This window comes from Acomys minous (assembly GCF_964271855.1).
Source record: "Acomys minous genome assembly, chromosome: 2".
NCBI classification, from domain to species: domain Eukaryota; kingdom Metazoa; phylum Chordata; class Mammalia; order Rodentia; family Muridae; genus Acomys; species Acomys minous.
Window position 1 is genome coordinate 71645621 of NC_140484.1, and position 15326 is coordinate 71660946.

The 15326-nt window shown below is 51.6% G+C and overlaps 2 protein-coding genes across 3 annotated transcripts; both read right to left on the reverse strand.

Moving 5' to 3' along the window:
* Positions 1 to 1911: 1911 nt before the first annotated feature.
* LOC311584314 (uncharacterized protein) lies at positions 1912 to 4842 on the reverse strand (the record flags this gene model as incomplete). 2 transcript variants are annotated; one of them, XM_084758543.1, is made up of 3 exons in its annotated part: positions 1912 to 3315; positions 3816 to 3935; positions 4069 to 4842. In XM_084758543.1, the coding sequence occupies 3 exons, from the start codon at positions 4250 to 4252 to the stop codon at positions 2396 to 2398; spliced, it is 1224 nt and encodes a 407-aa protein (XP_084614669.1). In that variant the 3' UTR covers positions 1912 to 2395. The 2 variants fall into 2 exon arrangements, with proteins under 2 accessions (XP_084614669.1, XP_084614668.1); XM_084758542.1 differs by having other exon boundaries at positions 1912 to 3318; positions 4069 to 4252.
* Positions 4843 to 11580: 6738 nt separating this feature from the next.
* LOC311584310 (uncharacterized protein) lies at positions 11581 to 14417 on the reverse strand. Its single transcript, XM_084758526.1, has 3 exons — positions 13921 to 14417; positions 13652 to 13777; positions 11581 to 13151 (listed from the first exon to the last, which is right to left on the reverse strand). The coding sequence occupies exons 1-3, from the start codon at positions 14102 to 14104 to the stop codon at positions 12091 to 12093; spliced, it is 1371 nt and encodes a 456-aa protein (XP_084614652.1). The 5' UTR covers positions 14105 to 14417; the 3' UTR covers positions 11581 to 12090.
* Positions 14418 to 15326: the final 909 nt, after the last annotated feature.

Genomic DNA, 15326 nt, shown 5'->3' on the forward strand with positions numbered 1-15326 from the left:
CACTATTTTTTGTGTGGGTGTTGGGTGTTGACTTTGGTTTCTCAGCTTTACTGACAGCTCTTTTTCCATGCTTCTCTCTTTTTTTTTTTTTGGTTTTTCGAGACAGGGTTTCTCTGTGTAGCCCTGGCTGTCCTGGACTCACTTTGTAGACCAGGCTGTCCTCGAACTCACAGCGATCCACCTGTCTGCCCTCCGAGTGCTGGGATTAAAGGCGTGCGCCACCATGCCCGGCTCCAAGCCTCTCTTTTTTTTCCCTTTGTTTCTGTTTTCTTTCACTCTTATTTTTAGGTATATTTAAGCGTGTGGATATGGGTGCAGGTGCTCGCAGAGGCTCCGTCCTGGAGCAGGAGTTACAGGCAGTTGTTGATTTTGCCCGACATGTTACTGGGAACTGAACTCAGGTTCTCTGGATGCGCAGTGCGTACTCTTAACCCACTGAGCCGTCTCTCCAGGCTGGGATTGTTGGGTTTTGTTCCTTTGGGGACAGTAGCCCAGTGAGCAGTAGTGAACTTGTGCTCCTGCTGCCTGGCTCCCCAGGACTTGACTGACCGGTGTGGTCAGCCATCTTGGCAGGAGCTCCTCAGTGATGTGTGAAGACAGCGGTAGCGAAGCTTCACGCTCACCTTAGTCTTAGTTGCCTGAGGTTCCAGAAGGATCTTGTAAGTTCTGGAGTACAGGGCAACAGTTACCAAGATGTCTCTTTAAAACTGTGTGTTGAAGCCAGGCGGTGGTGGCGCACGCCTTTAATCCCAGCACTCGGGAGGCAGAGGCAGGTGGATCTCTGTGAGTTCGAGGCTAGCCTGGTCTACAAAGTGAGTCCAGGATAGCCAAGGCTACACAGAAAAACCCTGTCTCGAAAAACCAAAAAAAAAAAAAAAAAGTGTGCTGAGGAGATAGATGGGTCAGGGGTTAAGAGCACTTGCTGTTTTTCCAATGAACCAGTTTGGTTCTCAACACCCACAGGAGGCAGCTCACAATTCCCTGTAGCTGCAGCCGCCCTCCGCTGGCCTCTACAGCATCTGCATGCACATGTGCACACACAGACACATTTGTAAAAGGCAGCAGCAGACTGTGAACCCTACAGCTTCGCAGTGTGACCTTGGGCTGGTCATTAGCCGCCTCCAATCTGCACTCATCATAAGGAGACAGAAGAGCTGAGATTTCCTCCAGTTCAAACAGGGGAGGCCCAGCCCAAGGTGTTCCCAGACAGGGCAACGTTTCAGGGCCTTTTCCAAATTCAGGAGCTGCTGGCTGGCTGGCTGCTCAGTGGTGGACATAGAGATGGTTGGTGAGGGCAGAGTGGGCACGGCTGACTTACAGTTGGTATAGGGGCTGATATCTGGCCCCACATGTCTCTTCCTGACTGACTTCCGTCTCAGTCAGCTTCCTTCCCAGGCACATAGGAGCGATAAACATGGTGACAGGCAAGGGAGTACTTTGAATCCACAAAGAAAATACAAATGAAGGGCTGAAGCAGAGTTTGTAGGTTGTTTTGTTTTTTTCTTTTTCACTCTTCTGCCATCTTTAACTCCGGTAAAACTAATGCCGCCAGAGGACAACTTTCAATGCTAGCTCTCTCCTCTGATCTCTGAAATCAGGTCACTGAGTTGCAGCACCTCCCGCTGAGCTCCCCTTGTCCGCCCCTCCCCTCTCTCCTGTGTCTGCGCCTGTGTGTCACTGAGGGCAGCCTAAACTTCTGAACATCCTCAGCTTCCACTGCCAAGTGCTGGAATCACAGGCCTGCGCCACCACACCCAGTACATGCAGCACTGAGAAGGGAGCACAGCTGATCTGCCTTCTTTGATTTGATTTCTTTGATTTGATTTTAGTTTGGTTTTTTTCCCAAGAGAAGCTAAAAACCTGAGACTTTTGTCTGTGTGTGAAATACTTCGAGTTTTAAACCTCAATTAATTACACTTGTTATTTATTTATCTGCCTTTAGGTGGAGCCTCAGGTAACCCAACCTGGTCTCAGATTCCTGACCTTCCGTCTCTACCTCCCAAGTGCTGGGGTCACGGGCTGCACTGCCACCCCAGGCTCTTCACCAGAAACTCAAGCCCTGACAGCGCACAGAGCATCAACTGCAGCCTCTGCATTAAAGAGGAAACGAGCTACACAAGGCTCTCTTCGTCCTCGAGCCTCTGAGTACTTCTCAGCCAGGAACCTGTCCTTGCTTCTCCTCAGAGTCCTAGCGGGGTTTCCCACCCGACCTCCATAGACTCAGAGCCCGGGGCAGTGGGACCAGGGTGTGTGCAAATGCATCTGGTAACCACCTACAGGACTCTGTTCCCAGGACCAGCCCTTGCTAGAATTTCTGTGTCTTCCAGAGGATGCCATAGGTTCAAGCCTCTGGGATTCAAACAATGTGTATGTTTCACCCTCTACCCTGGCACTTTTAGGACCATTCCCCGCACTCCTGGAATATCTCTGGGTAGTGCCGGAAGTCCACAGGTGGATCTGGGTCCCCTTGGTCAGGGGCCATGGATATAGACAACTGACAGGCTTTTCTGTCCCTGCGGCCTCTAACTCCAGGCCGATGGACTCTCTGGTGTTTCCTCACAGCTGCCTTCTGGCCAAAGCATCTGCCACACTGAGGGCAGGGGTACGGACGCTCGCCACTGTGGGTCCGCCTGTGGACTGCCAAGTAACCGGTCTGACGGAAGCAGCGTCCACACTCAGGGCATGAGTAAGGCTTTTCACCAGTGTGGGTGCGCCTGTGGCACCGAAGATGTGAGGCATGGGCAAAGGCTCTGCCACAGTCGGTGCAAGTAAAGGGAGTCATGCCACTGTGTACCACCCGCTGGTGCTGATGGAGCGTAGAGCTCTGCCTGAAGCTGCGTCCACAGTCAGCACAGCGGTAGGGCCTCTCCCCAGTGTGCACACGGAGATGCGTGGTGAGGGCAGAGCGCTGCGTGAAGGCCCGGCCACATTCAGGACAGCGATATGGCCGTTCCCCTCGGTGTATGGCACGGTGCGTGCTCAGGGAAGAGGATCGGCTGAAAGCCTTGCTGCAGTCAGGACAACGGAATGGCTTTTCACCTGTGTGGGTGTACAGGTGCTCCACCAGTGTGGACCGCCAAGCAAAACTCTTCCCACACAGGTGGCAGCCGTGACGCTGATCTGTCCTTAGGACAGTGGCGTGGACACCGACCGCCGGGTGTCCCTGGTGAGGGTCCTTGGAAAGCTGCTCCAAGTTACAAGGGGGGTCATCAAAGGAGGAGTGAGGCTCCTCCCGCCCAGCTTGTGCAGAAAATAGCTTCTGGGTTGCCTCAGTCTCTTTCCTTGGTCTCTTCCTTTTCCCCTCGTGTCTGCAATCTGCTGGAAGCCAGTGAAAAAGCTCAGACCCTGACTGGTCCTCCTCCTTGATTCCCACAGCCCCACACGGTGACAGACAGGGCACAGGAGGTAGAGGCCACAGCATCTGAGCACGCAGGCTGCAACATGTCCGGAGGCAGCATAAAGAAAGGCATCTGTGTGGTCCCCAACCCCAAGCCTAGCGGGCTGAGCCCTTGTCAGAGGTGGGCAGCAAGGACAAGGAACCTCCAGCAGGGAACCACAGAGACCACAGCAGAGCAGGGGAGGGGACGCTGGGCAGCGGTCAGTGTAGCCCAAGACCCGCTGGCTATGAGCTGAGAGCACGGGACAGGAGCAATCACAGCCCCCTTTCTAGGAGTCCAGGGGCCAGGAACCATGGCCTTGGCCAGGAACCCAGTTCAGGGAAGAAACTGCCAGGCAGGCAAGTGGAGTCACTAGAAGACACCACCACGGGCCGGCCACACTCAAGTCCCCCAAAGCCAGAGTACCCGGGCCTTCACCTGTGTGGGCTTCTGTGGTCCACATGGCCACCTCTGGATCCTGGGCACCGGGTCCCCACTGTTCGCCTTCTTCCTCCACCCAGGAGATCAGCGCTGGCTTGGCGCCTCCGCCTCCGCCTCCTGGAGGGAAAGAAAGCAAAGGGCACCATGCGGGGAGGCCGACACACCCGGTCCCGACCGCCCCTTCCCAGGGCGTCCCAGGAGCCGCGGCGTCGCGCGCGGTGCAAGCCCAGGCGGCAGGAAGGGCTCTCACCGAACGCGCCCAGGAGACCGTAGGTCTCGCGCATCACCTCCCGGTACAGGGCTCTCTGCGCCGGCTGCAGACACCTCCACTCCTCCGGGGAGAAGTACACGGCCACGTCCGCGAAGCTCACAGCCCCGGGCTGACTGAACCCAGACGGTGCCGAGAGACTGCCCGGGGCAGTCAGCTGCGCCATGGGGACCCCGGCCCAATCCTAGGCCACCCCCGGGAACCTCTGCCCAACCTCAGGTATCCGTGGTCGTGTAACAGGGCAGAGAAGGGACAGAAATCAGCTCCTCGGGCATCCAAATTGAAAACTAAAAGGAATAGGTACACAATCAGTATTTCAGGAAGCCTTCAAGGAAATGTCGTCAGTGGGGCCGGGGGTGTCTCGGGAACTAGATTCATTAGCTGTCTTGCACAGGCTGACGTCACAGTACTTCCTGGGTCATTGTCTTCCAGCCCTCATCCAAAATGGCCACAGAGTCTACAAGTGCCAGTCTTGAGAACAAGTCCCAGGACGACAGGCCCACGTGGGCGGGGCTTCCCTGCCTGTGGGGACCACCTCCATTTGGGCACAGTACAGACTGTGGAGACCCACAGCCCAGTCAGGGTCAGCTAGGTGGCACCGGCCTGTGAACAGGTGTTTACTGTTTCGCTTCTGGTCCGTGTATTATGGAGCCATAAGCCAGCCTGTGTAGAAAGACCGTTAATAAGGTAGAAGATTAAGCGGGCCTCCAGCTATGTGCATTCAGGCTTTAAGTCTGGCTCATGGCTATTTCAGAGTGAAACACCCGGCTATGAAAGGAACACTCTCTCTACTCACTGTCATTGACAGCGAACGCGAATTTGCTGGAATTCCTGCTCTGCAGCCAGACTTCAGGGCTCTTTCCTCTTCCGTGCACCCGTGCTTTCCCGTCTTTCTACCCTGTCTCTGTGGAAACGTGTTGCATCAAGATGAGGTGGCTGCTGGTTCCCTCCGCACGAAGCTGAAGGACAGAGCAGATGTGAATCCCATGGCGTCGAGTGATTTCAGGTCTCGGGCTGACTGCGTCAAGGTCTGCGTGACAGGGGAAGCTTTGGCTCTGGGAACTGCTAGCAGTGAGCACCCCGAGTGCATGTGGTGGGGCCGGGCATGGTGGCTCAAGCCTTTAATCCCAGCACTGGGGAGGCAGAGGCAGCGGATCTCTGTGGATTCGAGGCCGGCCTGGTCTACAAAGCGAGTCTAGGACAGCCAAGTCTACTCAGGGAAATCTGTTTTGAAAAACAAACAAACAAACAAAACAAAACAAAATAGCAAAGAAAAGGGGCTGTAGAGATAGCTCAGCGGTTAAGAGCACAGACTGCTCTTCTAAAGGACCTGGGTTCAATTCCCGGCACCCACGTGGCAGCTCACAACTGTCTGTAACTGCAAGATCTGACACCCTCACACAGACACACATACATGCAAAACACATCAATGCACAAACAATAAAAATAAATTTAGGGAAAAAAAAGGAAAGAAAAAGAAAAGAATGCATGTGGAGCACAATTAGGACAATGGCTTTGCTGGGAGTGGTATTCTGGGCTGTCAGGTGCTGCCTTTCAGAATGGGTGGTCCATCGCCCCAAGCCCTTCTGGCTTCTTACGTTTCTGTTGGATGATCAGCTGTTACTCTGATGGGCCTGGCACCAGGGTCCTTGCCAGCTACACATCCTTCTGACAGAGCACTAATAACCAGAATATACAGAGAACTCAAAACACAAAGTCAAAGAAGACATAGAAATGGCTATAAATATCTCAAAAAGTGTTCTTCATCCCTCAACAATTACAGAAATGCAAATCAAAACAACTTTTGAGATTTCAGTTTACCTCAGTAGAAATGGCAAAAATTAACAAAATGACTAATGCAATTGGTCTAATTAGACAAAAGTTACTCCCCAGACCACAGCACCCCTCCAACTTTTACCTCCCTCCCCTTTCCTCTTACAAGCTTTCATTGGCTACAGAGGACAAAGACCTTGAGCCCTCATTGGCCACAAAGGACAAAGACCTTGAGCCCTCATTGGCTACAGAGAACAAAGACCTTGAGTCCTCATTGGCTACAGAGGACAAAAGTCCAGAAATCAAGACCAAGGCTCCTAAAAGCACCCAGATGAGCCGTCCTGGACCTATGGTGCCACCGTCTATGGTACCTGCCCCCACAGCGACTGAGCAGCTCTCTAATATCAGAGACACTGGGAATATTTGTCCCCAGCGCCGTCAGCCACAATGGCCTGAGGCTCCAGATCCTCCACCCATAGGGACCTTCCTAACTTTATTTCATTTCATTTCATTTTTTGAGACAGGGGTTCTCCGTGTAGCCCTGGCTATACTGGACTCGCTTTGTAGACCAGGCTGGCTTCAAACTCACACTGATCCGCCTTTCTCTGCCTCCCGAGTGCTGGGATTAAAGGTGTGTGAGGTGTGCGCCACCACGCTGGGCTGAAGCCAAGGTTCTTGTAAGCACATTGGACCCTCCTACCTGGGCCTCAATCAATGGGAGGCGGTGGTCTCTCCCAAGCATTTATTGTCCAAGACTTTTATAAATGGGAAGACCTAGATGGAACAAAGCGGGACCATTACACCCTGGTGGCCGACACAGCCACAGATTTACTGGGTAGAGATTATCCCGGAACACTTAACTGCGCTCCTTGCTGGGGGAGAAGAGGGAGAATGCCTCCGAGGAGAGGATTACCAGAAGTGTCAAGGTCAAAAGAACTCTCCCTCCCCTGCCCCCCCACCCCCCACCCCCGATTCTAGGGGCCACTGTCCAATTCCTCACTCCTTGCCTAGGATGGATCAAGAAGATCTAAGTGAGTTGAACACTGGCCTCTAAACAGGGAGATATTAAAAATGTTTGTGACAATTAGTTCAACACCAATCAGACACGGGACACATTCCATCCCTCTAGAAGCCCCCGGAATGCCCTCACCTTTCTAACAAAAAGAAAACCTGGACCTGGAGGCTTCTGCAGGATTTCAGAGCAATCAATAAAACCATGAAAATCTAGGGTCACCTCAACATGGCCTCCCCTTGCCTCTGCCTGACCTGTAAACACCCTGCTATTAGTTTTAGACATTAAAAGGCTGCTTCATGTCAATACCGCTCCATGAACAAGATTGCAAGCACTTCATTCACCCTCTCAGTACCCAAAGTCAGTAATTCAGGACCAGCGGATAGATATGAGTGGAGATTACTCCCTCGACGCATGGCTACCTTGGTAAGTGGTTAATAGCCCACACATCAAAACCCTTCATTAAATCAGTTCTCCACGTGTACCACTACATGGATGACCTATTAACATGGCAAGACAAAAGACAGGCCCAAAATCTAATTTTAGAAAAATCTTGGGGCTGGAGAGATGGCTTAGTGGTTAAGAGCACTGTCTGTTCTTCCAAAAGACCCGGGTTCAATTCCTAGCACCCACATGGCACCTCACAACTGTCTGTAACTTCAAGATCTGACACACCCTCATACCAAGGCACATAAATTAAAATTAAATGTAAAAATGTTTTGAAAAAGAAAAATCTTAAAACAACCAGCCATAAAGGCCCTCATAGAAAGAGGCTTTACAGTAGCAGAGGTTAAGGTCCAACTCACTGCTCCCATTATGACCCTAGGACTGAAATTACCCTCATCCCAGTCCAGCCAGCTACACTTGCTATTGACCTTCCCAGCCCATTAACCCTAAATAACCCTCAGAGCTCCTTTGGCTTATGCCTTGGCTCCCCACGTGGACCAGCCAATTACAGCCTTTACTTGACTTACTCTGGGTAACAAAGACCCCTCCTCTTGTCACTCTTTGACACCAGCAGCCAAGGAGGCTCTTTGTTTTGTTAACAACCACATCAACAAGGAAAAAAAAAACCCAAATGTTGATAGCAGCCTTATTCATAATAGCCAGAACATGGAAACAGCCTAAGTGTCCCTCAGTAGAAGAATGGATAAAGAAACTGTGGTACATTTACACTATGGAATACTACTCAGCTATTAAAAACAAGGAATTCCCGAAATTTGTGGACAAATGGATTGAACTAGAAATGATCATAATGAGTGAGTTCACCCAGAAGTAGAAAGAGTCAAATGGTATATACTCACTTATATCTGGACACTAGCCCAAGGGGCATGTCCCATGAAAGTCTTCACTTACCAGGAAAGTGGGACAGAGAGGAGGACATCCTATTGGGACTCTAGTGAGAGAAGCATGGGAGAATGGGGAAATAGAAGGATCCAGAGGGTCCTAGAAACCTACAAGAAGAACATTATGACGGGTGGATCTGGGCCCAGGGGTCCTGCTCAAACTATGGCACCAGCCAAGGACAATACGTGCAGTGAGCAACAGACCCCTACCCAGATCTAGCCAATGGACAGAACGTTCTTACAGTTGAGTGGAGAGTGGGGCCTGACTTTCACATGAACTCTGGTGCCCCATTTTTGACCACGTTCCCTGGATGGGGAAGCCTGGTGGCACTCAGAGGAAGGATAACAGGCTACAAAGAAGAGACTTGATACCCTATGAACATATACAGGGGGAGGAGGTCCCCCTCAGTCACAATCATAGGGGAGGGGAGTAATGGGAAAATGGGAGGGAGGGAGGAATGGGAGGATACAAGGGATGGGATAACAATTGAGATGTAATATGAATAAATTAATAAAATATATTTTTAAAAAACACTCTCCCTGCCTCGGTATGACCCACAGCAACAAATCCGGGTCTTTATATTCAATTCTTCCCCTTCATAGTGTAGTTGGAGCCTTACATCAACCTCAGAGGAGCCTAGAAAGGCTCCATACACCAGTGGGGGAATGCCTTGACCATGATTTATCCACCATGATCAGGACAGGAAGAGAGCACAGCTTACAAATTATAGGCAAAGAACCTGATATAACCAGAGGCATTTCCTGAGAAGCCACGCCTCTTTTGCTAATAGCTTCACTGGCTCCCACGGACAGATAGGCACCACTATCCCAAGGACAGATTGCTGGCAGCCATACCACTCCCTAGGTGGCTTCCCCCTTGGTTAGTCCTTCAATCTGCTATCCCAAGGGCCCCCATAGATTTTCAGATGGGGTGGGGGGCAGCGAGCAACGAGGAGCCACCTACACGATATATTCAGGAGGCACTGACTCTCCATCACATTTTCCTCCTCACAGATAAATCTCCTCAATTCTAAAAGTATGCCGTCTTTCTGGTTCTAACATGCCTAACAGAACTATTTAAAATATATTCAGACAGCATTTATGCAGTGAATCTACTGCCCTGGCTAGCCCGCTTCTACGTCAAGCTTGATAGTAACTCCTTTCTCTCCTATTAATAAAAAATCTCAAAAGCACTTCAAACATGTCCCATTTTTATCAGCCATATGTGGCCACACCCATCCCTCCTGGGCCCCTCTCTGATGGTAATGCCTTGGCCAATACGATTTCCGTAACTGGGGCCTTTACTATGTCACTCCTCAGATAACCCATATCAACCTGAAAGGGCTACAACTTTTATTCCCTAATAGCCCCACGAAATACCTTAAACACATTTTTAAAACTTGCTCTTTTTGTGCCTCTTTATTCCCCGCTTTTGCTCTACACAATGGTTGGGTACCAATCCCAGAGGCCTTAAGGCCAACAATGCCCGCTGGCAAATTGATGTCACCCACATTTCATCCTTCAGCAAAGATTTGTATTTGTTACCATTTTACAATTGTCCACGGCATGGACTAATGAAAACTCAAAAAAATTTAATAAATTACACGATCTTCACTTTTGCTATTATGGGAGTTTCCCTCCAAACCAAAACTGATAATGGGCCAGCTTTCAAGCCACCAATTCAAAATTTTTCTGTGAAACTTGGAAAACTGGCCACCACACTGGCATTCCTCACAGTCCTCAGGGCCAAGCCATTGCCGAAAGAACATATCAAACACTTAGAAACACAAGGCCCCTACCACCAAACACTCAATTAAACCGGCAAGATTCACACTCAATCTATTAACTGTCTGTGCTACCCAGGATGAGCCTCCTGTATCTGTCCTTGGCTTCAGCCACCACATACACCACCCACTCTGCTTAAAGGGAAGGACCCATCTGATGGGTGTCAGAAGGGGCCTGACTCCTGTAAACAACAGCAAGAGGATTTGCTAGTGTCTTCCCACAGGACCAACCTCACACTGAGTGGGTACCAGCCTGCAATGTCCTACCCAGACCCTCCAATCAAAAAGATGGCATGCCTGTCAATCACGGAGAAGAGAAAGAGGAAGTGACACACTCAATAGTCACCTGGAGGGACATGCACGCCCTCACTGATACAGCCTGACACGGCTGCCCACCCCAGCCCTCCCTCTCCGTCACAGGGCTGTTCTTGGCCTCTTAGATGCTAATGCTCATGCCCTGGCCAGTCCTCCTCATGTTGGCTCAGTTTGCTTAACAATTATACTTTATTATGCACTCACTAACAGAGCGTAGCTCACTCACAACCCGACTAACGCAAACAATAGGAAAACGAGATTAAAGAACATAATAATGAAACCTTAAGGATCTCAGTTCCCAGGAATGAGTCTCCCTCAGCCAACCCGCAATTCAACTGATGGAATATGGAACAGCAGCTGAGGCCCAGAGCCTCAGCTGGAGTCAAAGCTTTGAAGTAGTTCTCTGTAGGAATCTCTCTCTCTCTCTCTCTCTCTCTCTCTCTCTCTCTCTCTCTCTCTCTCTCTCTCTCTCCCTCTCTATGCAGGGACCAACAGCCAAAACAATCCCAGGTCCTCTCTCTCAAGCCTCAGTCTCACTAGGATGTTTTCAGCTGGCAACATCCAAGCTCCCCCACAAAGTAGTCCGATTTCTAAGGGGATAAATGTCCTGCTCTCTCACTAGTCTGTTCCCAATCCCACACATGGGATCAACACAAAAACATGTGTCTGCTCCCACATCCTAATATCCTCCAATGGTGTTTCTTTGTCAGGGAGATGTAAGAAGGTCACAGCATCGTAGGTTCTAAGTGCCTCTTCTGACTAGCCGTGCTGGCAAGAGAGTACTTTGAAGACACAAAATAAAAACGAAGAGTTAAAATGGAGTTTGTGGAGGTTTTCGGTTTTTTTCTTTTTCACTCTCCAGCCACTCAATTACACACATGGCCTCTTGTATGCAGGACACCAACGACACCAGAGGGCAACTCTCAAGACTGCTTCTTTCTTCCACCTCTGAAGTCAGGACTTTGGAGTTGTAGCATTTCCTGCTGAGTGCTCTCAGTCTCTCCCTCCCTCCCTCCTTCTCTTGTGTGTCTGTGCCTGTGTGTCACTGAGGGCAGCCTAGAACTTCTGACCATCCTCTGGCCTCCACTGCCAAGTACTGGAACCACAGGCCTGCGCCACCACACTGAGAGGGGAACACAGAGCTGCTCTGTCTTCCTTGATTGGCTGAATAGTTTGGATTTTTTCCCCCCAAGAGAAGCTAAAAACCTGGGACTTTTGTCTGAGTGTGAAATACTTTGATTCTTTAAACATCAATTAATTACACTTGTTATTTTATTTATTTATTCATTTATTTATTCATCTTAGGTGGAGTCTTGGGTAATTTAAATGGATCTCAGATTCCTGACCTTCCGTCTCTACCTCCCAAGTGCTGGGGTCACAGGCTGCACCGCCACCCCAGGCTCTTCACCAGAAACTCAAGCCCTGACAGCGCAGCTGGCTCACTGCACACAGAGCACCAACTGCAGCCTCTGCATTAAAGAGGAAACGAGTTACACAAGGCTCTCTTCGTCCTCGAGCCTCTGAGTACTTCTCAGCCAGGAACGAGTCCTTGCTTCTCCTAAGAGTCCTAGCGGGGTTTCCCACCCGACCTCCATAGACTCAGAGCCCGGGGCAGTGGGACCAGGGTGTGTGCAAATGCATCTGGTAACCACCTACAGGACTCTGTTCCCAGGACCAGCCCTTGCTAGAATTTCTGTGTCTTCCAGAGGATGCCATAGGTTCAAGCCTCTGGGATTCAAACAATGTGTATGTTTCACCCTGTCCCTTGGCACTTTTAGGACCATCCCCCGCACTCCTGGATTATCCCTGGGTAGTGCCGGAAGTCCACAGGTGGATCCGGGTCCCCTTGGTCAGGGACCATGGATATAGATAACGGACTCGCTTTTCTCTCCGTAGGGCTCTTAGCTCCTTGACGGTGGACCCACTGATGGCTCGTCATAGCTGATCTGGTGCGAAAGCGCCTGCCACACTGAGGGCAGGGGTAGGGACGCTCGCCACTGTGGGTCCGCCTGTGGACTGCCAAACTACCAGATTGTCGGAAGCAGCGTCCACACTCAGGGCATGAGTAAGGCTTTTCACCTGTGTGGGTGCGCTTGTGGCACCGAAGATGTGAGGCATGGGCAAAAGCTCTGCCACAGTCGGTGCAAATAAAGGGAGTGACGCCGCTGTGCACCCGCTGGTGCTCACGGAACGTAGAGCTCTGCCTGAAACAGCTTCCACAGTCATCACAGCGGTAGGGCCTCTCCCCAGTGTGCACACGGAGATGCGTGGTGAGGGCAGAGCGCTGCGTGAAGGCCCGGCCACAGACAGGACAGCGATGCGGTCGTTCCCCTCGGTGTATGACCCTATGAGTGCTCAGGGAAGAGGCCCGGCCGAAGGACTTGTTGCAGTCAGGGCAGTGGAATGGCTTTTCGCCCGTGTGAGTGTTCATGTGCGCCAACAGTGTGGACCGCTGGGAAAAACTCTTCCCACATTCAGGACAGCGATGCGGTCGTTCCCCTCGGTGTATGGCACGGTGCATACTCAGGCAAGAGGCCCGCCCAAAGGCCTTGTTACAGTCAGGGCAACGAAATGGCTTTTCACCTGTGTGGGTGTACAGGTGCTCCACCAGTGTGTAGCGCTGGGCAAAACTCTTCCCACACAGGTGGCAGCCGTGACGCTGATCTGTCCTTAGGACAGTGGCGTGAACGCCCGCCAGGTGTCCCTGGTGAGGGTCCTTGAACAGCTGCTCCAAGTTACAAGGGGGAGCATCAAAGGAGGAGTGAGGCTCCTCCCGCCCAGCTTGTGCAGCAAACGGCTTCTGGGTTTCCTCAATCTCTTCCCATTGTCTGCAATCTGCTGGGAGACAGTGAAAGAGCTCAGACCCTGACTGGTCCTGCTCCTTGATTCCCATAGCCCCACAAGATGACAGGCAGGGCACAGGAGGTAGAGGCCACAGCATCTGAGCATGCAGGCTGCAGGCATGTCCGGAGGCAGCATAAAGAAAGGCATCTGTGTGGTCCCCAACCCCAAGCCTAGCGGGCTGAGCCCTTGTCAGAGGTGGGCAGCAAGGACAAGGAGCCTCCAGCAGGGAACCACAGAGACCACAGCAGAGCAGGAGAGGGGACGCTGGGCGGCCATCAGGGAAGCCCAGGACCCGCTGGCTATGAGCTGAGAGCACGGGACAGGAGCAATCACAGCCCCTTTCTAGGAGTCCAGGGGCCAGGAACCATGGCCTTGGCCAGGAACCCAGTTCAGGGAAGCAACTGCCAGGCAGGCAAGTGGAGTCACTAGAAGACACCACCACGGGCCGGCCACACTCAAGTCCCCCAAAGCCAGAGTACCCGGGCCTTCACCTGTGTGGGCTTCCGTGGTCCACATGGCCACCTCTGGATCCTGGGCACCGGGTCCCCACTGTTCGCCTTCTTCCTCCACCCAGGAGATGAGCGCTGGCTTGGCGCCTCCGCCTCCGCCTCCGCCTCCTGGAGGGAAAGAAAGCAAAGGGCACCATGCGGGGAGGCCGACACACCCGGTCCCGACCGCCCCTTCCCAGGGCTCTCGGCTCCACCGCAGGAGCCGCGGCGTCGCGCGCGGTGCAAGCCCAGGCGGCAGGAAGGGCTCTCACCGAACGCGCCCAGGAGACCGTAGGTCTCGCGCATCACCTCCCGGTACAGGGCTCTCTGCGCCGGCTGCAGACACCTCCACTCCTCCGGGGAGAAGTACACGGCCACGTCCGCGAAGCTCACAGCCCCGGGCTGACTGAACCCAGACTGTGCGGAAGGACTTCCTGTGGCAATCAGCTGCGCCATGGGGACCCCGCCCCGAGCCAGTCCTGGGAACCTCTGCCCAGCTTCGAGTGTCCACGGTCGGTACCTGGGCCGATAGGGGAAAGGAACCAGCTCCGGGGATTGGGGTGGGGGAACCTCGAGGTGCGGAGGTTCTCAAGAACTAAGTTACTTGCGGTCCTGCCCAGGGTTACGTCACCGGACTTCCTGGGTCACAGTCTTCCTGCCCTCATCCAAAATGGCCACGGAGTCTACAAGTGCCAGTCTGAGAACAAGTCCCAGTCCGACAGGCCCGTGGGCGGGACTTCCCGGCAATCCCAAGAAAGTTGATCTGATAGCATAGCTGAGCCCGTGGCTAAGAAGTAACAAGCGAATGGGAGGGAGGGAAGAATGGGAGGATATAAGGGATGGGATAACCATTGAGATGTAACAAGAATAAATTAATAAAGTAAAAAAAAAAAAAAAAAAAGAAGTAACAAGCGAGGCCAGCCTGGTCTACAAAGTGAGTCCAGGACAGCCAAGGCTAACACAGAGAGACCCTGTCTCGAAAAACAAAAACAAAACAAAACAAAACAAAACAAAAAAGAAGTAACAAGCAGGTAGAATATTCGGTGGGAATTCACTACATAGAAAGAGGGTTCATATTTGAATGCAACATCAGTTGTTGTAAGGATTATGCAAGCGTTTTACAAGGACATCTCATAGCATGTTATGGTTCCTTAATCTTTTTGTTCTGCATTATGGAGTGGACAAGAGTGTGGGAGAATACGGTACTAAAATCAAGAAGAATCTGCAGGACTGGCTAGAAAAGGAAACAACAGAACCTGGCCTGTAACTCACAGAGTACCGCCTGCCAGGCCTTCTGAGTGCTGGGATTGACGCTGTGTGACCTCACTCAGCAGATTTTTTTTTCCTTCTTTTTTTGCGGGGAACCCAACCCAGGGCTACCCGCATGGTATAACCATGTGTATAACCACAACTCCAGTTCCAAATGACTGATTTCTTTGTGTGACACCAGTGTCATTCTGTAGCCCAGCCTGGCCTTGAACTAAATACTCCTGCCTCACCCTTCCCAATACTGAAACTGTACTTAGACTCCACCACATCCTGGTTAAATGAATTGTTTATTTATTTAAAGATTTATTTATTTATTAAGTATACAGTGTTTTGCTTGCATGTACTCTTGAGCACTAGAAGAGGGCACCAGATCTCATTATAGATGGTTGTGAGCCTCCATGTGGTTGCT

Excerpts from the sequence above, each read along its gene's own strand:
- LOC311584310 (XM_084758526.1), bottom strand. The coding sequence starts at position 14,104 with ATGGCGCAGCTGATTGCCACAGGAAGTCCTTCCGCACAGTCTGGGTTC. Across the intron at positions 13,778-13,920 it reads CGGTCTCCTGGGCGCGTTCG|GAGGCGGAGGCGGAGGCGGA; the intron begins GTGAGAGCCCTT and ends CTTTCCCTCCAG. Across the intron at positions 13,152-13,651 it reads GACCACGGAAGCCCACACAG|ATTGCAGACAATGGGAAGAG; the intron begins GTGAAGGCCCGG and ends GTCTCCCAGCAG.